Source organism: Petaurus breviceps, unplaced genomic scaffold (genome assembly GCF_028583685.1).
Source record: "Petaurus breviceps papuanus isolate PSGF00001 unplaced genomic scaffold, PetGlider_PUasm1.0 90630, whole genome shotgun sequence".
Classification (NCBI taxonomy): domain Eukaryota; kingdom Metazoa; phylum Chordata; class Mammalia; order Diprotodontia; family Petauridae; genus Petaurus; species Petaurus breviceps.
The window spans coordinates 325,957-351,662 of record NW_027187291.1 but is presented as its reverse complement, the minus strand read 5'-3'; the positions used below and the strand labels follow the sequence as shown (position 1 = coordinate 351,662).

General features: G+C 42.3%; 1 protein-coding gene across 1 annotated transcript in view; it reads left to right on the top strand.

The window, feature by feature from the left end:
• The first annotated feature begins 10,318 nt into the window (after nt 1-10,318).
• The window catches only part of SOCS7 (suppressor of cytokine signaling 7), a 44,303-nt gene continuing 28,915 nt past the window's right edge, over nt 10,319-25,706 (top strand). Inside the window, exons 1-5 of the mRNA XM_069064284.1 lie at nt 10,319-11,422; nt 20,687-20,751; nt 23,725-23,829; nt 24,318-24,419; nt 25,313-25,443. Of these exons, the coding sequence (XP_068920385.1) occupies nt 10,353-11,422; nt 20,687-20,751; nt 23,725-23,829; nt 24,318-24,419; nt 25,313-25,443 (1,473 nt within the window). The 5' untranslated portion in view covers nt 10,319-10,352. The remainder of the gene's footprint in view (nt 11,423-20,686; nt 20,752-23,724; nt 23,830-24,317; nt 24,420-25,312; nt 25,444-25,706) is intronic.

Below are 25,706 nucleotides of genomic sequence, written 5' to 3'. Positions count from 1 at the left end.
TTGGCAGCCACCCTGGGGACGCTGTGGTGCTTGCTGCTACATAATATCACAAAGCTATCTTTTATAATAAAGAAATATAATAATTTTAATTTTTAAAGATGAAGAAAAAAAGTTCCACAAAACTAACCAACATAAAGAAAATGTCTGATGTCACATGTACAGTAAGTATTCCATTCTCACCATTCCCCTCTTCTGCAAAGAAGCATTCTGGTTCCATTGTTTTGTTATTTTTTTGTTGTTGTTCTTATGTTATTGCAGTCAATTGTACATATTGTTTTTCTGGTTCTGCTGATTTCAGTTCTTATCAGTTCATTTACATCTTCCTGTGCTTCAGAGGCAGCTGAGGTGGCCCCGTGGATAGAGTATGGGGCCTGGAGTCAGAAAGACCTGAATTCAAATTTGACCTGGGACATTTATTAGTTGTGTGACCCTCAAGTCACTTACCTTCTGTCTGTCACAGTTTCCTCTATCCTAAAACAGGGACAATAATAGCACCTGCCTCACGGAGTTGTTGTAAAGATCAATTGAGATAATACCTGTACAGTGCTTAGCATCGTTCCTAGCACATAGTAGGTAGTCAATCAGTGCTTATTCCCCTCTCTGGCTCTTTCCCTGTCCTTCTTTATATTAATTTGTCATTTCTTTTTTTTTGCATTTAAGTTTTTATATTCAAGTTTATAACATGTTTCTTTTTCTTTCCTTATTTTTATCTGTTTTATTTTTTTAATTTTTTAATTCTTTTAATAATAGTATATAAATATATTTAAACATTTGATTTTAAAACTTTGAATTCCAGATTCATTCCCTTCCTCCCTTTTCACCCACCCTTACTGGGAAGATAAGCAGTTCAGTATAGGTTGTACATGTGTAGCTAATGCAAAACAATAACATAATAGATATATTGTAAAAGGCTGACTATATTTCCCTCCCTCCTATCCCACCTCCCACTTGTTCTATTCTCTACTTTGATCCCATCCCTTTTCAAAAGTGGGTGCTTCCAACTTCCCTCTCTCCCCAGCCCTCCCTTCCATCATACCCCCTCTCATCCCCTTCCCCCCTACTCTTCTGTAGGGTGAGATACCCTATTTAGTGTGTATTTCATTCCCTCCCCAAGCCAAATTCAATGAGAATAAAGTTGACCCATTCCCTTTTGCCTTCCTATTCTTCCCCTCCATTGTAACCATTTTCCCTTGCCTCTTCTGTATGAGATAGTTTACCCCATTCTGTCTCTCCCCATCTCCTCTCATTATATTCCTCTATCACCTCTTAATTTCATCTTTTAAGTATCATCCCTTCCTGTTAAATTGGTCCTGTGCCCTCTATCTATGTATACCTGTAAACATATATACACACATTCACATATGTATTCATATGCCCATATACCCTCACATATATACATATATATACATATATTATATATATACATATATATATATATACATATATATATATATATATATTTCTATTCCCTTCAACTATTTTCATACTGAGAAAAGTTTCATCAGTTACAATGATTGTTTTTCCATGTAGGAATGTTAATAGTTCAACTTTGATAAGTTTTTTATGATTTCTTTTCCCTGTTTACCTTCTCATGCTTCTCTTGCTTCTTATATCTGAATGTCAAATTTTCTATTCAACTCTGTTTTTTTTTATCAAGAATGCTTGAAAGTCCTCTATTACACTGAATGACCACATTTTCCCCTGAAACATGATATTCAGTTTTGCTGGGTAAGTGATTCTTGGTTTTAATCCCAGCTCCAGAATATCATATTCCAAGCCCTTTGATCCCTCACTGTAGAAGCTGCCAGATCCTGGGTTATCCTGATTGTGTTTCCACAATATTCAAATTGTTTCTTCCTGACTGCTTGTAATATTTTCTCCTTAATCTGGGAATACCGGAACCTGGCTATAATATTCCTAGGAGTTTTCTTTTTGGGATCTTTTTCAGGAGGCGATCAGTGAATTCTTTCAACCTCTATTTTGCCCTCTGGTTCTAAAACATCAGGGCAGTTTTCTTTGAGAACTTCCTGGAGGATGCTTTCTAGGTTCTTACTTTGATCATGGCTTTCAGGTAGTCCAATAATTTTTAAATGATCTCTCCTGGATCTATTTTCCAGGTCAGTGGTTTTTCCAATGAGATATTTCACATTGCCTTCTATTGTTTCATTTGTTTGGATCTGTTTAACAGCATCTTGATTTCTCATAAAATCATTAGCTTCCATTTGCTCCAATCTAATTCTGAAGCAATGATTCTCCTCATTGAGCTTTTGAGATTTTTTTTCCATCTGGCAAATTTGGCTTTTTAAGGCATTCCTCTCCTCATTGCCTTTTTGAGCCTCTTTTGCCAATTGAGTTAGTCTATTTTTTAAGGTATGATTTTCCTCAGTCAGGCTGTTGACTCTCATTTCATAATTTTCTTGCATTGTTCTCATTTCTCTCCCCATTTTTTCCTCCACTTTTCTTATCTGCTTCTTAAGGTCCTCTATGGCCTGTAACTAGCTCGTGTTTTCCTTTGAAGCTTTTGGTGCAGGAGTTCTGACTTCACTGTCTTCCTCCTGTTCCATGCGTTGATCCTTTTTGTCCCCAAAATAGGAGTCTAATGTTGGAATCTTCTGTCTGCTTTGTTTCCTTTTCCTGGTCATGTCACCCCTCAGTCACTTGACCCCTGGGCTTTTTGCCACAGTAGGACTCTGCCATCAGACAGGGGAGCTTCGTACCAAACACTGAGTTTTTCTCAGCTGCTGGAGGTATTAGATGGGTGCCCTCTCTGAGGCCTCCACATGCTCTGGAGACACACCCCAGGGCCTCCACCCTAGACTGCAATCCAGATCCAAGCAGGTTAAAGCAAGAGTGATTACCCCTCAGACTGGTCGCTTGGTCCCCCTATATTCTGCAGGCCAGGAGCTGAAGCTGCCATGTGGTGCTGGCTGGCTGTGTCAGACGGCTCAGCCGCTTCTTGCCCTGGGGGCAAAAGCCAACACGCTCCCACTTACTGGGTCCCAAAGTCCAGAATGCACTGACCTCTCACTTTGTCCTTCGCATCTATGTGTTGATAATTGTGGAAACTGCCACAGCTGCTGCTGATCTGGAGACCCTCTGGCTGGTGGCTGGTCAGACCCTCCCTGGGGTTAAAACCTCTGGTGCGCCTGGGCTCGGCCCTCCAAGTGCTGTGCTGGCTGATTCCTGCTGGTGTGCTGGGCTGTCCTCAGTGGGAGGTTAGCTTCTCTGTGTCATTTTGTGGGTTCTGTAGCTCCAAAGTTTGTACAGAGTCCCCTTTTTACATTGATTGGGGAAGGTGGAAGCCCGGAGCTGCTCGGAGGTCCTACTCCAACTAATTTGTCATTTCTTACACATAATAATATGGCATTACATCCATGTGTCACAGTTAGTTTCATGGTTCCCCTAATCAATGGGCCATATACTTTGCTTCTGAATTTTTCCTACTACAAAAAAATAGCTTCTATAATTTGGTGTATATGGGTCCTTTCTTTTTTGTGACTTATCTTTGGGCATATGCCTACCAGTAAATTTTTTTTTTGCCTTCTGGAGAGCAATTGGGGTTAAGTAACTTGCCCAATGTTACAAGGCTAGTGTTTGTGTGTGTGTGTGTGTGTGTGTGTGTGCTAAGTGTATGAGGCAGAACGCTTTGCTCACTGCACCACCTAGCCACCCAGTAAAATCTTTTTTAACTCCTTCATTTTACAGAGAAAGAAATTGAGGCTCAGAAAACTGAGGTGACATACCCAAGGTGACACAGAAACTGTATCAAGATTTTATCTAGGTGTCTTGATGCAAAGAGACCTCAGTAACTTTCTGGAATTTCTTAAAGACACCTTACCACCCAGGGGTGGTAGTGGGGGAAGCTGAATAGCTTGGGTCTTCCCATTCCAGGACTTAATCACTGAGTTCTTTGGTACAAGAAATATGAAATATGTTGTGTGTGTGTGTGTGTGATATCATGGAGCCTGGCACATGTCCTGGGTACAGGGAAATGGACATGTGCCTCTTTCTGTGGGAATGTGCCCTTGCTAAAGGATGTGTGTAACCTAGCAACTCTTGGTTGGTACTTTAACCTTTATGATGGGGATTATCTTGAGCCAGGAAGATATGTCTACTTAGAAGAGGAGGAACAGCTCACTTTTCCTGGTCATCAACTAAAAAGATCATTAAAGATTTGGATGAAGCTTTGCCTCCTCTCCCATCAATTACCATGAGTAGAAGAAAGGAATGGTGGAGATAGGTGCTGGGGAAAAATCTGTTAAGATAACCGTAACAAATCCCAGTGAGCTGGTGGGAGCCCCAGTGAGAGGTATCTTTTTTTTGTGAAAGCCAGGGCCAAGTTGGAATGGATTCACCCTCAAAATGGGGCCCTTTTCTTGGAAAGAATCAAGATTTTAGTGGCATTTGGTGAGTTGTTGCCAGCCCTTGAAAATCCAGGGGAAAGAATATAAATCTTACGCCAGAGTGTACCCCTATCTGCAGCAGGTGTCTAAGGTTAAGATCCTGTGAGATTTTGGAATGTGGAGATGGATATGTTGCCCCTGAGAGATAAATGTGGACTATTCCAATTGGATGGGCCATGATTTCCATTGCCTGATGTACATACAAAGTAATTTCAAGAGGAAGAGTGCTGATACCTTAAGGAAGAGGAAAAGAATCATGAAAGACTAGTATAGGAGATGGCACCAGAACTGTGCTTTGAAGAAAGCTAGGAATTCACTACAGTGAATGAAGGATATTAAAAAAGATGGGAAGAGCTGCCACCCCTCCCCCACTCCTCTCCTCCCCACCCCCAACTCACCACCTTGCCCTAAAGACCATGGGGTCTAGAAGCAGAGCAGAAGACATTCCATTTAGCAATTTGAGTATTCTTAGGGTATGAAGCACAATTGAGGGAGCAAACAGTCATAGAAACAGAAAGGCAGTCAATCAGGAAAGAGGTAGCTTTGTAGAATGGGACTCTGCCCCTGCCCCATCCCTCATCCCCACTCTGGCAGTAAAAAAGAAGATTAGCTATGGAGAAAAGCAGACTCGGGCAATCAGCTGAGCAACCACCCAGAAGACATGCTGTACCCAAGGGGAGTTCCATGGGGACTCTACAAAGAGAAAAAGGACTTCTAGGCCCTTCAGTACCAAGAGTTGTATCCTTGCTGCCAAATGTAGCACCAGTGCAATATTTACAGCACCTATGATCACAATAAAGACCATGACTATAAATATTGCATGATGTTTGATCACAAAATATAACAGATTCTTCAGGTAGAGGTGTAGCAGCAAGCACCCCAGCGTCCCCAGCGTGGCTGCCAACACAGGTTCTTGGATCTGCTTTGATAGAGGAAAGCAACTCAAAATGGGTTAACAAGCTTACTTTAATCAGTCAGATATGTATTGTTTACCTAGTTTAGGGGAAAAAGATCAGCACCCCGAACTTCAAAGTATACAGACAGAATTATCAAGACAAAAACAGATCAAGTAGAGATTTCCAAATTGTCCAACCATTACATCCATACCAAACAACATCTGGGTTTCAAAGCCAGGGGGCTCTGGACAACGGCTTTCCAGAGTTTCATCTGATCAAATCACAGAACACTTCTCAAAGTGAGCCCCAAAACAAAGCTACACATCAGAGCTTATATAGCCTTCTCCTGGCTCAGAGAATGTAACAACCTTATTGACTCACTGGCCAATCAAGAAGTATCTACTGAAAAACAATCCTCCCACCCCAGGCTCCAGGTGCACTTTAGCCTAGGGGCAGGGAAGATCTTAAAAATTTACATTCCCATTACAAGAGGACAGAATTGAAGCACTTTTTTTTTTTTTACTTTTTGGAGGGGAGGAGGTAGGGGTTAAGTGACTTGCCCAAGGTCATATGGCTAGTAAGTGTTAAGTGTCTAAGGCCGAATTTGATCTCAGGTCCTCCTGACTCCAGAGCTGGTGCTCTCTATTCACTGTACCACCTAGCCACCCCCTGAAGCATTTATTTAGACACCAGAAAACCGAATCCCAAAACTAGTAAGCCAATTCCATCATAGTACCAAAGATATTAAGAAGCCATAATAACACTGAGTTTAGCCTTCCCACAAACCAATACAAGATCAATATTTACTCACAAACCTCTTTGTCTCCTGCAATGAGTTCCTCTCTCTCCCACCTTCTTGCTAGCTCTGACTCCCAGCTTCCTGTGGGCTCTGCTTTCCTTCAGTAAACTCCTCCCACCACAGACTCCATGTGATTACATTCAGCCTATTACTGGGTGGAGTTTACTTTCAAAGCAGAGAAGGTCTTCAAATTCCCCCCTAGGTCTATTAAAGGGCAGGGAAGATCTTCAAATTCCCATTCCCATTACATTTTGCCATACCTTTATCTTATAAGTATACTCACTATTATTGTATTATAAGTTTGAATTCACTCTTCCATGGATGGTTTCTATATGGAATTGTTAGAGAACATACCCCAGGTTTGTGGGGGGAATGTTTTGCAGTCACTGTTTTTTACTAAGCCATCTCAGTAAATGCCTTTGCTAAAAGCAAATCATGTCTAGTGACTGATTGTTAACGGGAAGTGCACTAATGGGGGCTTGTGATGTTAGATATGCAAACTCATAGGATCACTCCCTAGAACTGTAGGTAGAAGCTGTCTGGTCGGTTCTCAAATTTCAAATGAGAGTGCAGGTTGTAGAAATATCCCAGAAAGAGTTCTACAATTCTTTTTATTTATTTATTTGTAACATATAATATTTGTGGCCACAGTGTTGATTGCCTGTATAATGTAAATATATCACTTGGATTAAAAGAAATTTCCTAGAGTAAGTTATATGGATTTTTCAATAATTGGAAAAGTATTTACTTTTCATAAGCTTTAGATAATATTGAATCAAGACCAGAAGTATGCTGGAGCCAGGTTAGACCAGTTTATAAGAACTCATTGTTAAAATTACAGTGTAAACATTTATACCCCGGAAATCATCAAATGCAAACTTCAGAGTTTGACTTATTATTTTATTGATTATCAAGACTTAAGAAAGTGATGGAGAAAATATTAATAATGGAAATCAAACTTTAAAATGTATTGTGCATTTTTGTAGAGTTGGTTAGTAAACATTTTGCCAGCACATTCCTTGATCAGAACCAATACCTGGTTACATTATGAGAAGCTAAGTAAACATCAGGCAATGGAAGGGAAAGGTAGGCTAAGAGTTAATAGGCTATATAGTCTCTGATAGGAATATTTCAGTGGGGATGCTCTAGCCTTTGGGAAAGCACTCACAGATGGACACACTCTGAGGCAACCACTTGAGTGGCAATTTGAATATAGCAGTTTCTGATGGCTAAATTATATATTCTACTCTCTTGCTAGTTAATTCATAAACATAAATTTAGAGCTGAAAGGGATCTTAGAAATCATCTAGCTTAAAACTCTGGTCATTTTACAGATAAAGAAACCGAGGTTCAGTGAGATTACATGTTTGGCCAAAGGTCACACAGGTAGTTATTTATCTGCTGAAGTGGGATTTGAACTGAGGTGGTCCTTGGATTCCATATCCATTCATCTTTCCACTACACCACATTCCCTCTGTAAATCCATAAAAAAGCTGAACACGAATCAGGTATAGGATATTATTGCTACTGAAACACCCAAATGTCACCCAGGACACCTACCAAATGCTCACTAAGTCCTTACCAATGTCATTTGTAAGTGTACTTTTTAGAATTATATTGTCTCAAAGGTCCCTTTATAGCTCTGACATTCTGTGGGTCTTATAAACCATGCATAAGCAAATAGTACAGAAACAGAGAAAAAACTTTTTTAATTAAAAATTTTGGAGGGGAATTCCATAGCATTTTTTCCTGGTCATTAACTAAGAAGGACACCAAAGATTTGGATGAAGATTCTCTGCTCTCTCTCCGGAAAGGGAATTTTTATTACCTATTTACTGAATCCAAAGACTTGGATTTAATTCTTGATTCTGTTACTTTCTACCTGTGGGGACCTTGGCAGACTCTCTGAGCCTCTGTTTTAGCATCTGTAAATATAAAACAGAATAGCTCTCTTCCAGCTCTAAATGTAGTACATGATCTCATAAAGTTCCTTTTTTTCTCTCCAAGATCAATGACAGCCAGTAGACAGCAGAGGGAGCTATTGGGTCAAGCTTTACTTAATCACTTTTCATTGACTATAGACCCTAGTATCCCTGGAGCAAGGGAAGACAGTTGGATAGGGAGATAACTATCTGGGAGCCAGGAATTCCAAGTTCTTCACAGGTTCCCTTAGATGTTATGGGAAAGAACTTTAGTGAAGGTCCTCTCTTTTCATATAGGGAGATGATTCCTGGTTTGAGTGGATGGGGTGGCTTAATTAAGGAAGGACCTTATTTGGAATTCTTACACACTGGGTCACAATGATTTACTTGCAGCAAGTGAAGGTTGTGAATTTCCTTAATTTTACACTACACCCTGCCCCAAGAAACAGTTGGGTGCAGTGGATCTGAAGGCTAGAAGACTTGGACTTAAAATTCTATCTGTTACACCAGGTATGTGACCATGAGCAAGTCACTCAACTTTTCAATGCACTTTGACAGCTATAAGTTGCAGTTCATGTATCTATTTGCATTGATGAAAGAAAAGGAATTTCCATGTCAGGAGTTTCCACAATGATGCAATCACATCTCCCCCCCCCCCCAATATTTGTTGTTGTAGCCTATCACTCCACGGGCCCCTTTTCCTCAAGCATGGAATTGGTCCAGCCTTGGAAAACTGATTGAATTACCAGGAAAGAGATTAGGAGGAGTTTCCAGCAGTTGTGATTTGGGAAGGTGAGAGGCACAGGACTGGATTTATCATCCTTATCATCAGGATCAATCTTTCTTGCAATAATTTATATAGCACTTTACAGTTATAAAAGTGCACAACCCTGGAGGGTGGGTATGCCAAATCGTTTTTCCAGATGAGAAAACTGAAACCCAGAGAGGTTGAGAGACTTGTCCCAGAACACAGAGGTAAATGGGTAAGCCATTATTCCAGTCTAGGTCTTCTGTTTGAGTTCAGCGCTATTTCCTTTACACCTGCATGCCTCAATCTTTCCTGCAAAAGATTTTGCAACCCCAGCCAACATCTCCAAGCCTATTCGAGGAGCTCAAATGGGGCACTGACTGGCTGTGCTCAGTCACTTGAGTCTAGCGCTCTGAACCGCCTAGCAGTAATCTCTTGTAGTGACAAGCCTTATGAGCTGTGGAAGATTACCAGCTATTCCAAGTCACAAGCAAGATATAGGATGTGTATGAGGGGAGGGAGAGGTACTGAGTTAGGGCAGAATTAAACAAAGCTGCTCTGAAACCTAGAAGGCATTGTGATACAGTCGAAAAAGGTCAGGGATCCCGGGATTTGAAGCCAATTCCCGCCTCTGATGCAGATCAAGTTTCTTAGATTTCCTAGGACCTCAGTTTCCTCATATGTGAAATGAGGTGGTTGGGCTAGATGTGAGGTCCCTTGCAGAGGCAGATCTATAGATCTGGCCAAGTCAGGTGAAAGAATGAAGCTTTTTATCCTTTCTTTGACTTTGTCTGCCTCTTCCTTTCCTTTTCTTTTTTTGTGTGAGGGGGGAGTGTAAAGTTTAACTTGCCAGGGCTGAGGGAAAGGAGACTGGAAGGGGGAGAGAGAAGAGAGAAAGGAGAGGAGAGGGAGAGTAAGTGGAGAGAGAAGAGAAAGAGGGGGAGAAAGAAATGAGGGGGAAAGGAGAGGAGAGAGAAGAGGAGAACGGGGGAGAGAAGGAGAGAGAGATAATAATTGAATGAGAATACTGGAAAAGGATGAAGCACGCAGGCTTCGAGGACCGCGTTCCAATGAAGAAGCATGGGACTTTTAGTCTACAGGAAGGTAAAAGGTAGAAAGAATGACGTCAGCCACGAGGTAGAAACCTTATCGGGAGCTAGTTCTCAAGCATGTGTCTCAAATTCTGACACAGCCACAGCCCCCTCGAGAGAAAGTTGCATACTAAGCCTTGGGGAGGAGAGCAGGGAAAGACAGCTTGGCTTGGCCTGGAGCCTAACGGAAATGACGCTAAGGCCGGGGCGGGGGCAGCTTACGGCAGCGGCGCGCTGCAGGGCTCGCGCCGGGCTCCCCCCCCCCGTGCTTCCCCCCCCCCCCCCCCGCCCCCGCCCCCCCCCTCCCTCTTGCTGCCTCCTCCTCCTCCTCCTCCTCCTCCTCGTCGCCGCCGCCGCGCTCGATGAAGCGGAGGCCGCAGCGGCCGTTGGCGCTGTCGCTCCCGCTACCGGGGCCGCGGCGGGCGGGGCTCCGGCGGGGCCCAGCCTAGTCCCCTGCGGTCCCTCGCTCCGCGCCTCGCTCCCGCCATCCCCGATGCAGGGAGCCGAGCTCCGGGACAGCGAGGCGGCGGCGGCGGCGGCGGCAGCGGCGGCGGCCTCGTACCGTGTCCTGAGCCGCCTGCTGGGCTATGGAGAAGCGGCCTCGGAACCGGCCCCGCCGTCGCTGCCGCCGCCTGCCCCGGGCCATGGACCCCATCCGCTGTCCCCGGCCCAGAGCCCGCTCCCGCCGCCGCCGCCGCCCTTCCTGCCGAGGCCGGGGCCCCGGAATTCCCGGCCGCCGCAGCTGATGGTGTTCCGCAACGTCGGGCGGCCGCCCGAGGAGGAGGAGGCGGTGGCAGCGGGACCTGGGCCGGGGCCCTCGGAGCTGCTGTGCCCCCGGCACCGCTGCACCCTGGACCCCAAGGCCCTGCCGCCGGGGCTGGGATTGGGGCTGGGCCTGGGGCTGGGGTTGGAGCGGGGCTGGGGCCCGGCGGCGGCGGCAGCGGCGGCCGCGGGGCTGGAGGCCCACCTGGCAGCTCTGGGGCTGGGGCCGGCCGGTAAGGGCCCGGGGGCCTCCGGGGGCAGCTGTCCGTGCGCCCCGCAGCCGCCCGCGCCGCAGCCCCCACCGCCGGCCGCGGCCCCGCAGGCCGGAGAGGACCCCACCGAGACTAGCGACGCGCTGCTGGTGCTGGAGGCGCTGGAGTCGGAGGCCGAGAGCTTGGAGACCAACAGCTGCTCCGAGGAGGAGCTCAGCAGCCCCGGCCGGGGGGCCGGCGGAGGAGGAGGAGGAGGCGGCCGATCCGCGTCTCTGCAGCCCCTGGCCCCCGAGCTGCCGCCCGCGCCCTTCCCGCTGCAAGACCTGGTGCCACCCGGGCGGCCCTCCCGAGCGGAGCCCCCTCCACCCCCGCAGCAGCAGCCCTCGGCGCCCCTTCGGCCGCCCCTGGGCACCTCTCGCAAGGGCTCACTCCGGATCCGCCTCAGTCGCCTCTTCCGCACGAAGAGCTGTAACGGGGCCTCGGTCAGCGGGGATGCGGCCGGCAAGAGGCCTCCGGGGGAGCTGGCTGCCTCCTCCGTGAGTCTGACCGACGTGGGAGGCTCCAGGGCCCGGGAGCCCGAGGCGGGGAGGTGAGCCTACCGGTGGGGAAGGGGTGGGGGGTGCTTACTCTCCTTCCTCTTTTCCCCCTCACCCTTTTCTCCCTCTTCCTCCTTTCACCTTTCTCTCCTTTCTCTTTACACTCTCTCCCTCTCTTTTCTCTTCTTTCTTCCTCTTCTCGTCCTCCTCTCTCGCTTTCCCTTCACCCTCTCTCCACTCTCTTTCCCCTCTTGTATCTCCTCCCTTCCCTCCCCCCTCCTTCCCTCTTTTTCCCTCCCCTCCTCTCTCCCCCCAGTGTCTCCTCTTCCCTTCTCTTCCTTCCTCTCTCCCATCTTTCTTTCTCTCTTGAACCTCTTCCTCTTTTCACCCTCTTCTCTCCTCTCTTCTCTCTCCTCCCTGTCTTTCTCTTCTCCCTCTTCCTCCTTCCCCCGTTACTTTCCCTCTCCTCTTCCCTATATCTTCCCTCACTCTTCCCCTTGCTCCCTTTCTTTTCCCCTTCTCCCCTTCTTTCCTTCCCTTAATAGAATCTTCTTGAGATTCCAGCATCCAGGTTAAAATGACTTAAGACTGGAGGAATGGCATCTCCTCTTACCTTTGGGAGGACTGTTAGTGAATTACAATAATTGATTGGTAGAGGAGTAGGCTCTGAAGTCTTCCCTGCACTTAAGAATTCTGTTAGCCAGTAAATCCTGGGTGCAGGTCTCTTGAACACAGGCTGATACAACCTATTCTTGGTCTTAAGTTTCTATGTAATGTCTTCCATTCTTCCTTCCTCTCTAACTTCATGAGTAGTTTCTCTGAATGTATGGTCTTTTGGGACTAGGATTTGGATATTTCTCCTATTTCTTCAGAGGTGTTTCCTAGTGCACTCTCGAGTTCACTTGCTTGACTACTAGTTAGGGTCATAAGGCAGGGCAGTTTGAATATTCTTGAAACTAGGTCAGAACTTTAGTTTTGGAAACTTGCTTAAGTTCCACAAGTATACTGTAAGGGATCCATACTGGTGTATTGGTCATCTAATTGTGGGCCAGTTGATGAAAATTCTGGTTTGGAAAAGGACTTTAATTTCCTTAATTTTTTAATGGAGGTGGAACTTGCTTTAAAAGATATGAGTGACGTTATGGTGCTGATTTAGAAGACTGGGTAACTGGTTTCTATCTAGTTGCATTGGAGCTTCTCTTGTGGAATGGTTTCACATCCTGAGTGTTGTGTGTGTGTGTGTGTGTGTGTGTGTGTATGTGTGTATGGAGTTTATGAGTGACATATTCCTGAGGAAATCTCCATTAACTGGAATAAGCTAGGGACATATGTCAGTGCCTAGAAATGAAAAAGGTAGGATTGAGTCAGGTAGTCTGAGCAGGAACCCCTGTTTAATCATTTGGTATTGTCCTCATTTTGGTGAAGTTCATTTTTTTTTCTAGAAGGAGATAGAAGTGTAAGGTTGATTTGACTTTGCTGCTACTTCTGAACAGCCTAGCTATCTGTTCCTCTTGGAGATCAGGTCATACTTGTTTCTAAAGGAGCTGTCAGTGCATTTTCCCCATTTTTAGTTGGGTGAATGTTTACCCCTTAAGTGTCTTTAATGGATTAATGATGGGAACTGAGGTCTTGAAGTGTGGCTGTTGAAATAGCTTTTTGTGGTAGGTTATATGCACTTGGAACTCTACTTACTAGTGAAAATTAAATTTTCATCAGTGGTAGGGGTTGGTAGGAGAGTCAAGCCAAGTGTAATGACATAAGATAGTTTGCTAATGTTCTTGTGGTTTTGTGCATTGCCTTTGTTCTTTATTGACCAAGACTTGGGTCTATGATTCCAGAATCTCCAAATATGAGGTGTGGCGTGAATTTAGCTGTTAAATCCAAAGGATGTGAGAGTAGAAAATGCATATATTGTTACATGGTTTTTGCCATTGGTAGCAGAATTTAATGACCTTTGGGTGTTCTGGTTCCAACTCTCACAGTGAGCACAATGAAGATTTCTGCTACAAAGCAAATTGCTCAGCAAAGAGGCTTCGTTCAGGATACTGGAGAATTATGGTTTTTGGTTCAGGGACTTTCTGACAAAGGTAGTGAGATAGTTGTTGAATATGAACTTGTCCAATGTTATGCAATGGCCATTTGGTGAAAGTGCTAAAATTAAAGTCTGGATTTAAGATGCTTGTTCGAATTCCAACATCAGTGTGGTAACCTTGGGCAAGTTCCTCCCTCCTTTGTGTGCCACATTTCCTATCTCTAAAATGAGAGACTAATCTCAGCCCCAACATCTTGTGCTGTTTGGAAGAAAAGCTAAGGATATGACTTGCAGGAGAAGTTAAGTCCTTTTTAAGTGCTTGGCTGTGGTCTGCTTGTCATATTTCCCATAGCTTATGATGTGCCAGTCTTTCTGGCAGCCTCACAGCTGTGAGACTTGTTAAAAGTCTGTTCCTGGGTAGCTCTGATTTCTATAGATCTTATTAGTCCAACTCTCAACACAGCCTTCTAGGGGAGGGAAGGTAAGTAAGGTTATGGTTCTTTGAATCAGTGAGATCTGGTAGATATCAAACACCTGAATCTCTAGCCAAAGGGTAGATCTTTTTTTTCCTAGTTGATGGCTGGAGTTAATTATGGGCCTGTGGGGCACAGGTTGGCTTTTTACTAACCTCTGGAAATGTCTTCTTTCCCCATTCTTTCTACCCCCTCTACTCTTCTCTTATAGAAACTGACTCTAATGCTGGTACCACAAGCTATTTGGCTTAGCACTTCTTTTTGTATTTTGACACTAACAACTTTAGTTCTTTTTAAATGCCTTCAAAATTGCTGCATGGTTTTACCCCTTTGCCTTCTGAGACCTTTGTGTTTAGGATCATTGTCTGCTTAGTGAATACAGTTCAAGTGAAGAAAGAAATGGACTCCACTAGCTTATCAAATTTCATTCCAAGGAATCAGGCTAGGATTTATAACACAAATATTGGAATGGGAACAGCAAAGCTATCACATATGGCCTAAATCTGGATAGAACATTGTTTCGAAAAAGCCAGAGAAATACCCTAATCCATTTTAAATGTGTTGAAATGGTTGCCCTTTGGATTTGGAAGGAGGATGGCATCACTTAATATCCTGTTAACCTGGTCCTACCCTTTTCTGGCCTTTCTGAACTACCTTCTAGATACAAACACATTTGGAACCTTGGTGCCATGTGTTCCTGTGCATTCTTCTAGGCCGAATTCTTTTAGGAACTAATTGATACCATTTTTGACAGTCTCCATAATCATGGAATTGAGGTGGAGGGTGGGTAGAGACAGCATAATTATGATACTTTTCTTCTTATGTGTGTTTGAGGAGGTGATGCTAATCTGTCTTGGTACCAATTTGGGGCCCTGCTGTCATGAAGAGATCTGAAAATTTATGAAGCCTTCCTGTTTCCTTGCAGTAGTCATTGTCCAGGGATTCTATTTCTGAACTCCATTGTGACATTCTGAATAATTTGACTCTTTACCTGCAAAGCTTGTCATTTTGGTTCTGGAATCCTGTTAATCCTAAAGCTATTTTCTGATCTCCATTATGTTTATCATCCCCCATTAGAGCTTGATATATGACTTCAGGAAGTTCTCTTTCTGTATGTCTATAAGCCTTAAGTTTTTCACACCCAGAAATGATCCACCCTTACGCCAAGACTCTCTAGACTTTGACCCTTTCTATTTGATTTTCCTTGAAAGTTCCATCATTGGGTGCCTGGAATTGGCTCATGAGAATAATTTTTTAATACAACCTTGCTGCATAGAGGTCTTTGTATGGGAATTGAAAATGAACACCAGGATTTTTGTGCCTTTTTGTGTGGCTTTTCTCTCTTTGCACTCATTATTTCATAAGGGATCAAGATCCTCTGGAGCTGTGAAGCTTGGGGGTTGGAGTATAACAGTGATTATTTTTTGTTGTTAAATCCTTTTTTTTTATTGTTTTAAACTTGACAAGTGTAAATAAACACAAACATTTCTATATACATGAACAACAAAAAAATAGGATTGTATTGAAACAGCGAATCTCTTTCACATATAATTTTTTAAGAAGTATATATAAAATTTAATCCAGTGATCCTGACTCTCCAGATTTCTTTCTTCATCATGGATACCTTCCCAACCCCAATCCCTTTCATTTTTCTATTATGGATTGTCTTTCCCTTACATTAGAATCTCCATACATTAGACTAGGTCCTTGAGGACAGGGACTTTTCTTTTTCCTTGTATTTGTATTCTTTACACTTAGCATGGTACTTGGCAACTTGGTAAGCACTTAATAAATGTTTATTGACTTATCTTTATATCCTTCTAAACTTCATTCTGTGTACTTTTCAAAAGAATGTTTCATTGATACTTTTTTTTTTCAGTCATCACTAGCAATCTTGCAAAAACCCAAAATCTATTGTAGCATAAGTAGAGTCAAGCAAAACAAATTCACATTGGTCCTGGCTGAAAATGTGTCCTTAATATTCTTTTTTCTTCACCTCTAGTCCAGCACCTCTATGCCAAGAGGTGGAAGAATATGTTTCATTAGAATCTTCTGAAGTCCTTGATTGATCATTTCATTGATCAGAGTTGTTTTCCTGTATGGTGGTGTATAGATTGTTCTCCTGGTTCTGATCACTTTACATCAGTATTCACACAAGTCTTCTAGTTTTCTCTGAATTCATCTTTTATCATAATTTCTTATGACCTAAGAATATTTCATAGTATATACATACCATATTAATCTCTTCCTCAGTTGATGGACATTCCCTTAATTTCCAGATTTTTGTTACAAAAAAGTGTTTTATAAATATCTTTGTACCTATGGATCCTTTCTTTTCCCCTTTGATCTCTTTGGGGTATTTGTTTAATAGTAGTAGAACGGGCCAAATGGTGTGCACAATTTAGTAACTTTAGGTTTTAGTTACAAATTGCTTTCCTGAATGGTTAGATCAATCCACAGCCCATTAATATGACTTTGCCTTCTCAAAGCCCTTCCCAACTATTTTAATTTTCCATTTTTTTTTTGTTTTCACGCCTCTGGGCGTAATATAGAACCTCAGAATTTTAATCTGCATTTCTTTTTACTTGTGTTTTGAAACACATTTCCATGTAGCTGTTAATAGCTTACTTCTCTCTTCTTTTGAGAACTTTCTCTCATATCCTTTGATCATTATCTGTTTGGGACTGGCTCTAGCTCTTCTGTATTTGTATCTATTCCCTGTTTACCTTGGATATTAGACCTTTATCAGAGAAATTTGTTTCAAAGATGTTTTCCCAGTTCACGGTTTCTCTTTCAATTTTAATTGCCTTGATTTTGTTTGTGTAAAACTTGGGACAGATTTGTCCATTTTATCTAATGAGGTTCCTTTTATTCCATTCTTGGAATAAGACCTCTTTCTCTAGTTGCTGAAAGGTATCTTCTTTCTCCTATTTATTTCTGATGTGACCTTTTATATCTGGGTTCTTTTTCCATTTGTAACATTGTGATATATGATATGAAAAATTAATCTAATTCTAATTTCTTCCAGGTTGTTTTTCAATTTTCTCAGCAAGTAGTTTTTGTTGACAATTGAGTTCTTGGCTTAGTAGCAGGAGTCCTTGTGTTTATCAAATACTGGGCCGCTATATTAGATTGCTTCTGGGTCTTGTGTTATTTCATTCTTGCCATTGATCAACTTTTCTAATTTTTTGACTACTTTATTTTTCAAGAGGGTTTATCTACATGCTTTAGAGGATATAGAGGAGATGGATGAGGAAATGAATGGAGGGTTAATGAAGGAATTTTGATTTTCACAGATGACCTGTATTTAACCAAAGACAAAACCTTGCATTGGCCCAGTGTATGCTATAACATTGCTTTTCACTCTTGTTTAAAGTTATGAGATGTCTATAAATTTGCTGCAACAAAATTAGTGATTTGGATTGTGGAATCACTTTATAGCGCAGCTAGCCGACATCTAGTGAGTAGTATGCCCAGAACTTTAACTTTCATTCTGTACATTCAACTTATGTACAGCCCAGCTGAATTCTCACAATTGCCTGCCCCAGTCTCCTCCATACATGCTCGACTCTCCCTATACATTTTCTGTTGCTGGCAAGGACATTATGGCATTGGTTATACATCCTGGCACATTGCTTAACTGGCCTAGGGCAGTAATAGAGGGAGAGGGAATGATATGGACAAAAATGGTACATTTGTTGAAAGAGTCCCAACTAAGTTGCTGATATATCAATATTGGTTCTCAAACCTGGTACATTTTCCCCAGGATGATCTTTAATTGGGGGGTTTCCTGGAGAGATATTCATTAGGAGGTGAATGTTCAGCCTCTCAGTTGTTTATATGTCCATATAAACATGCTCTGGCATGCTCTGAATAAGGGAAATCTAATAGGTGAAACTGTTTGGGGCTTTTGAATGACTGAGCTTAGGCATAAATTCCACATACTCTTTTCTGTTCCCGTGCTTGTTGAATTGCAGATCCTAGAAATTACCCTCCTCCTCTTCCTCCTCTTGGTTCTAAAATGCGGAGGCAAGAAGATAGCTGAAGTGAGAAGGCCTCCACAAGATGTGTGTGTTTTGGGTACTGCCGTTCCTCAGGGTTTGGCACTAAAGAGACTATAGTCTCCAGCATGGGCAGATGGCAGAGTACTGTAGTTTTCCTTGGAAAAAGGCAAATGGCCAAATGGCTGAGGTGTGAACCCTTTGAAAGGCCAATGCTTTAGATTTTTGCTTACTGAGTTTAATGTTATGCCCCCAAGTTATTTTTAAAAAATTATTCTGGAAGCTCTATAGCAGACTTAAAGATAGATTTCTATTCACTGGAGTTAAATCTTCCTTTAAGGAGGACTGCATGTTAGAACTGAACTTCAGACAGTTATAGGCAACATGATAAGTCCTTCTATCTTTTTTTTTCATGCAGCCAACCGAGTATGCAGGGGTGGGTCGTACAGCATGTGCGTCAAGTTAAGAGTATGTGTCTGTTCCCAGCATGGATTGAGGTTACAGGGAAGAACTGAAGAGTTGCCAGGTTGTGGAAACCAGGCAGCTTCTCAGTTTTCTTCCTCAAGTCTTTACATTATGGCTTCATTATTTTGTTTTAAAGATGTGGGAATAGTGGCATCTGTTTTGCATTGACTGGGATGGTTCTCCTGTAAAGGAGATAAGGATGCTGTGGTCCTTTAGGTTATAGTCTATCAGGGCTGATAGGAACACGTTTATATACATAGTAAAAGGTCATTGGGTGGACAGGCACCAACAGCTGGGATAGGGGTCAAGTAAGAGGTGGCATTTGAGTTGACCTAAGAAGGAAACTTAGGGATTTCTTAGAAACCTTAGAGGTAAGGCAGAGGGTGTATTCTATGGGTGAGAAATCTATGCAAAGGCATAGAGATTAAAGATGGAATGTGTATGAAGAACAAGAAGGCTAGTCTGACTTTAACTGTATTTGATCTTAGAGGTGATAGAGAGCCACTGGATTTTAAATAGAAGAGAAGCATGATTAGAAATTCGATTTAGGAAAAAAAAAATCACTTGGGCCATTGTGCGCAGAATGTGTGAGAGGGGAGAGACTTGAGTAAGGGAGACCAATTAGGAGGCTGTTGCAGAAGTCCAGGAGGTGGCAGTGGGTGTGATTAGAGAGAAGAGGACAGATGGAAAACTGATATGGAGAAAGAATCGCCAGGATCTGTTACATGCAAAGCACTGAACTGGGTGATGGAGACAGTAAAAACAAAAAAGGAGGGGGAGGGACACCTGCTTTAAAGGAGCTTACTTTTTCAGCATATGACTCCTCAATAACTTATAATTATGACACTCCTGTAACTGTGTGTGTGTGTGTGTATGTAAAACATAGTTTTCCTTTCAAAGAGATCTTGTTTTAGTGGGCCAGCATTAAAACCAGCCTAGATTTGGGAGTGAGCATTTGGGGGGAAGGTAAGCTAACTTCTTAGGCTTTGCTGTTTTGAAACTTTAAATTCATTTATTAACATGTATACATATAAATTTGCATGTAACACATATAAAATGAATATAAGGTATTTCTAGGAGGTAGGGAGCAGCTGGGGGAAATCTGGGAAAGGCTTCATATAGAAGATTTCATTTAAGTAGATTCTTGAAGGAAACCAGAGTCTGAGAGTTAGATATGAGGAGCAAACCCATTCAAGGTATGGGTTTCTCTTATTAGAGCCTTCTGGAATATTCTAGTTTCTTACTGAGAAGCCAGGTCTAACTGAGGTATTACTATGAACTCAGTTTTTCTGTGATGTTTCTCAGGAGAGAGTTTGTTTTCAGGTTGGTACCCAGGAGGAACCCCAAGTTCTTCATCTTTCAAAGATATCCTCTGGCGTAGAGGATGATGCTGATGAAGAGCCTTAATACCAGGAAAATATTTGAGAGAGTAAGAGCAGGAAGGATGAGGGAAAGATATGGGTGAGAGGAGAAAAAATTCAGTCTAGAAATGGATTTATAATAGGCTTTTCTATTTCCTTCACTGATTTCAGTGAGGTGGAACAGGGTGAGAATCCTTTCAGTGTGAGCCAGTGATGGATAGGTGATGGGACTTTGACTAGATTCAAGAAAATGCCTATTAGGAGAAGTTAAAGGAAAGCATAGAGTCTACTTACTGGAGCATGTCATCCTTAAGCAGTTCAGAGAAGATAGGAATCAGTCTCTTTGGGTTCTGGGCTATGCCCAGATCACTGTGGGAGCTCACTTGTTAATTGATGCTTAAGAATTTCAATTTGACTGTTCCCTGGGGTCTTTCTGTAGGACTTGGAGACCTCCTGGTTTATTTGTGCAAAAGAAGTTGAGAACTACATGTGTCTTGTGTAGTACCATACTCAAGTCTAAGCTCATTCCATGGGTATCTTTTAAGGCTTCCAATTCTAACAACAGTCCCCAGTGGGAAAACCGATGCTATATGCTCTGGCTTCCATTCAGATTTGGAGCCTCTTTCTTGGCTCTCATATGAAAATCGACTCTGCATCTGATTCTTCCTTCTGAAATGGATTTGCTAATTACCACTCAAGGTATTTTACTCTTTTAATGTGCTGGGGTGTGGATAGAGATCCAGAGGGATTTCTTATTGCTTTGTAGGCTATTGAATTCTGAAGCCAAATTTGTTCAAAAAGCTGCTTAATTATTTCATTTCCCCACCTTTTAAATTTTAGGCTTTATTACAAGATTCTTACCAACAGTAACTAGGGATTTCTTTTGTTTTTCAGTGCATCTGAAATTAAGTTTTCCAGTGAATTCAGTGCACAGGTTTTCTTTCTGGTCCCTGATTCTTTTTTTTTTTTTTTTTTGCCTTCCCAGGAAACCCAGGTTGACAAGAACTCAAAGTGCCTTTTCTCCGGTCTCCTTCAGCCCCTTCTTCACAGGTAAGTCACGTATACTTGTGATTCTGGTCACTCTGCTTTCACTATCAAATCTTGTTTTTTTTGTTTTTTTTTTTTGCTTTTTGGAGGGCTTTTGGGGTTAAGTGACTTGCCCAAAGTCACAGGGCTAGTAATTGTGTTAAATGTCTAAGGCCGGATTTGAACTCAGGTCCTCCTGACTCCAGGGTCGGTGTTCTATTCACTGCACCACCTAGCCTCCCCTCACTATCAAATCTTTAAGCATCCTTCCCTTTCTTACTACTGCCACCATCCTAGCTCCAGTCCCCATCATTCCTCACCAAGACTGTCACAATAATCTCCTAATTGGTCCTCCTTACTCAAGTTTCTCACCTCTTCAGAAATCTCTACTAGCTCCCTTTAGTCTCTAGGACAAAATACAAACTCCTGTGTTAGATCCTTCAAAATCTGACTCCAGTCTGTTTTTCCAAGTTTATTACATAGTACTCCACATCACATCACAGTCTAGCTAACTTAGCCTTGTTGCTATTCCTCACATACAACATTCTATCTCTTAGCACCATGCCTTTCTACAGGTTGACCTCCATATCTGGAATATATTCCTTCCTAACCTCCACCTTTTGGATTCTCTATTTCCATTCAAAGCTCAGCTCAAGCACCTCTTTCATGAGGCCTTTCCTGATTTCTATCTCCCCAATGGCTAATATCATCTCCTCCCCCATGATCTTACAGTTTCTTTGTAAATAATTTCTTCCTCCTTATATGCATACATGTTGTTCCCCTGAAAGAATGTAAACTCCATGGGGGCAGGGACTTTGAAATTTTTGTCTGTTTATATCCAGTACATAGCATACTATCTAGAAGGTGATGAGTAAACATTTGTTGGTTGATTTCTGACAGCCTAAAAGGAAGAGTGGATCTGAGATCTGTCACAGAAATGCTTTTCTGGGTAGGCCATAGAAAGGGTTTTTTTTGTGGTGTGAGCATATTCTGCAATTTTAGGGCTGATGAAACACAAAGAAGGATGAAGGCTTATAGCTTGAGGTAAAGGATACTTGCCTATAATTAGGAAATTCCCCTCCTCCAAGTGAAATGCATAAATTCATTATTATAACATGAAGATTAAAAGTAGGAATTGCTACTTCATATGATCACAGTGCAGAAAACAGCTATTGGAAGGTCATATAGTCCTAGAGCTATAATAGGAACCAGCAAGGCCTGTAAAACTCCCAAGTACTGCCCAAACTAGATTAAAATGTAATGGGAAATGTTTGATGAAATAAATACAAATACGATATATAATGTTAATTTGTGGTTTTTAAGTCAATATATGGCCCATTGTTTCTGTTTGAATGTGACACTGTCCTGGATTATTCTTGGATTAACTAGGCTGGATTCAGGATTATGTAGTCCACTTTTAAAGACTTCCAGTGAAGGGGATTGTGTAGTCTTCCTGTGTTACTCTTCTTGTGTCTAACTCCCATTCAGCTGGTAGGAGGATTTTTCTTTGTGTCCAATATAAGTCACTCTGATTTTAGCTTTAGCAGAGAGCACTGTTAGGAATCCAGGAAGGGATCTCTGGTGTCTTATGGGTAACAGCTTCCTGGTTTGTGTCAGGAGGCTCTCCAAAGAGGGGAAGGCTTTATTTCTCTTGTGAAGATGGTAGGTGTTAGATGATAGGTGTTAAGATGATTATCGGCTTCTGTTTAAATACGCTAGTGATGAATGGTCTTTATCAAAATAAAACTCTAAATTTTTGTGGTTTAGCACTTTGTATTGAGCTTTGGTGAGAAGGACTGACCAGTCAAAACCTTTTTGAAATTCCTCTTTTTGAAATATCCTAGATTTTATACCATTTCTTTGTGTGGTGATATTGAGAGAAAATATCAGAACTGGATAATAGATTGTTTTCATATGTGTGTGACAATGAGAAATGATGTCACATTGTCCCAAGTCTCAAATTAAATAATAAATGTTTCTTTCCAGTTATTAATTATTCTCTCCTTGAAGTTGAGAATGCTCAGATTTATATGACTCAAAGTTCTTGTGTTAGACTCCCAAATTCTTGATTTCACATGCAACCTTGTAAAAAAAATACTTAAATTTACAATTCTGGATATCTTTGTTTTCATATCAGTGAAGTAAGTTGTTAGTTGGATTCTTGGTGACCAATTTGCTTGTGCAGAGCCCTATTTGGAGTCTTCTCTGGCCCATAAGGAGGTAGGGTGAGGAAAGGAGGGAAGTAATTAATATTACACTCTTTATATTTAATTCTTTTAATCCTGATAGAGCTGTTGACCACTGCTTCTAACTGAGAGATTGATTTTTGTCTTCTGAATGAAACCAATATCCTTTTACCAAGATCCTACTAAAGTGTTCTTGTAGCTTTGACTAGAGTGACTTTTAGGGTGGTAGATAAAGGTTTTTTCGACCTATGTGGTTTTAGATTTTTGGATTAATCTGAGATTTAAAAAAAAAGACTGATGGCAAAGTATTATGTAAAAATCAGAGCCATCTAGGAGGAAATAATTGGTCAGAGGTTTGAAATCTTTACCTTTGTTACCCTTGCCAGTGTTTTTATTACAAATTATTTTCCTGTCTCTTTCTTACTATAAACTCACAGTAAGTGTCCTGCCTTATTTCCTAAGGCAGAACTTTCCAAGCTGATGCTTATTTGACTTAGGAATCTGTGAATATGAATCGTGGTAAATAGGGTTTATGTATATATGTGTGTTTGTATATCGCCCTCTCCCAAGGATGGAAGTTATTGGCAGAACCTAGATTATAGAATGCCTCTTATTCTGTGCTTAATATTCAAAATAGGTAGCCAGTTTTAAGATGCATTTTATTACCATGCAGTGAAGAATTAAGTCCTACAAAATAGACTTTGGAGTTTTCAAGAGTTGTGACCCATCCAACCATTCTTGATCTTTGCTTGCTTTTGATCTTTAGCCTCTGCTTTCTGTAACATGCTTGCTCCATGAATCAATCCCTTAGGTGAAACGGTGTCACTTGTGGACGTGGACATTTCTCAGCGAGGTCTGACCTCTCCACATCCTCCAACTCCCCCTCCTCCTCCACGAAGAAGCCTCAGCCTCCTAGGTACAGTGCTTCTCCCTTTTACTCTTTCCTGCCCTTTGGAAGGTGGGGTGGAAGGAGTGTTCAAAAGACAAATTTTGCTTTAGTAGGAGGCTAGTAAGCCTTTGATGGATTCCCAGTATGGGCCTCTCCAGTTTCTTCCCTATCCTATCTCTCTTCATTTGCCTCCCTGAAGCTGAAGTTCTTGCATGTTGTGGTACTATTGCTGCTATATTGGCTTGTTTTTTATTTCTGCACTTCCTGGGGTCTCTTGCCACTGAGCCACTTTAGAAGTAGAATCATTACTTTCCCAAACACTTTCTACCCAAATCTCTCTCCCATTCTGCATTCAAATGCCAACCAGGTTAAGGTGGTTGCAGGGATCTGCCTTCAAAGGCAGGATGCGAAGGATTAGCCCATGTTGCTTTAGGGGGTTATCCTGTTGCTTGCTACCCCCACTGCTTACTCTGTTCTTCCATTTCTGAACTGCTTGCTTTTGTTCTCTCTTCTAGATGATATCAGTGGGACGCTGCCTACATCTGTCCTAGTGGCTCCGATGGGGTCTTCCCTGCAGTCCTTTCCCTTGCCTCCACCTCCTCCGCCCCATGCCCCAGGTCAGCTTAGCTATAGTGGCAAGACTTGAGAAAGTAGGGCATGTGGTATGATTAACCCTGGGTGGGCAGGGGGAAGGAATTCTGAGTGGGAATAGGGGCTGTAGCTGGGATTGAGTGGAAGAAGGGAGGGATTCTATTTGAAAAATCTAAAACAATAATAAAACTTGAGTCTTGCCCCCTTGGCTAGGCTAGACTACTAAGAGTGAGTCTGAGCTCTCCTTTCTTTAATATCTTTCTTTTGTGAGTGAAATCAGGTTTTATTAGGAATTGGGGTCCCCTTATTGAATTTTCCCTGTTTGTTACTAGGAGTGACCAGTTTGTAGGCCTTGGATAGTTACCCAAATCTTTTCTTGTAATAGTGGAAGGGCTTTATGAATAATTGGTCATGAATAGTACTGTGGTTTTTCTAAGCTTTTGGTTTTTACTGCAGCCTGGTAAATAAGTACTAAACATTTAGCAGCCAATACCCACTTTTGCCAGCCTAAGAAATAAAATGAATGAGTTGAACATTCTTTTCTACTTGCCTGGCGTAAATTGTTACTCTCCCTGGGCAAGTAGGCGGGTGTCTATTTCCAAGGCTGTTTTACCTGGAACTTTACCTCGATGTGGGAGAAGTTGGAATCTGCTCTAGGCTGGTGAAGCCCCTGAAGTAGTCACCTTAGTCAGGTTAGTGAGTTGCTCCCTTGTTCCTCTGGTGGGGTGAAAGACCCCAACCCATCTTCACTAGCCTTCACAGCTCACATAAGCCCACACAGCTTTCTTTTGGTCCATCCAGCTCTCTCCTATTGCTTTGGCTTTTCCCTTTTCCAGCTTAGCCTCTAATGCTTTGCCCCACTCCCAGAAATTAATATCTGTTTTGGGGGAGTGAACAGATGACCTCTGTTGCCCTGCAGATGCATTTCCCCGGATTGTACCCATCCGAGCTACTGAATCCCTACATAACCAACCCACCCAGCACCTTCAATGTCCTCTCTACCGACCTGACTCTAGCAGCTTTGCAGCTAGCCTTCGGGAATTGGAGAAGGTAGGATTGTGCTGGGGACCAGAGGTACCTTCCCTTCCCATACTCCATTTCTATCACCCTCCACTGGGGTGCCTACTATTCCTTGACCTTTTCTAGCCTTTCCTTTAGGGCAGGGATTCTTAACCATTTTTGTGTTAAAGACCCCCTTGGCAGTCTAGTGAAGCCTAAAGACCTTGTCTAAGAAAAAAATGTTTTAAAATGCATAAGATTCTAAAGGAAATCATTTATATGGAAATACAGTTATTCAAAATATTTATAAAACA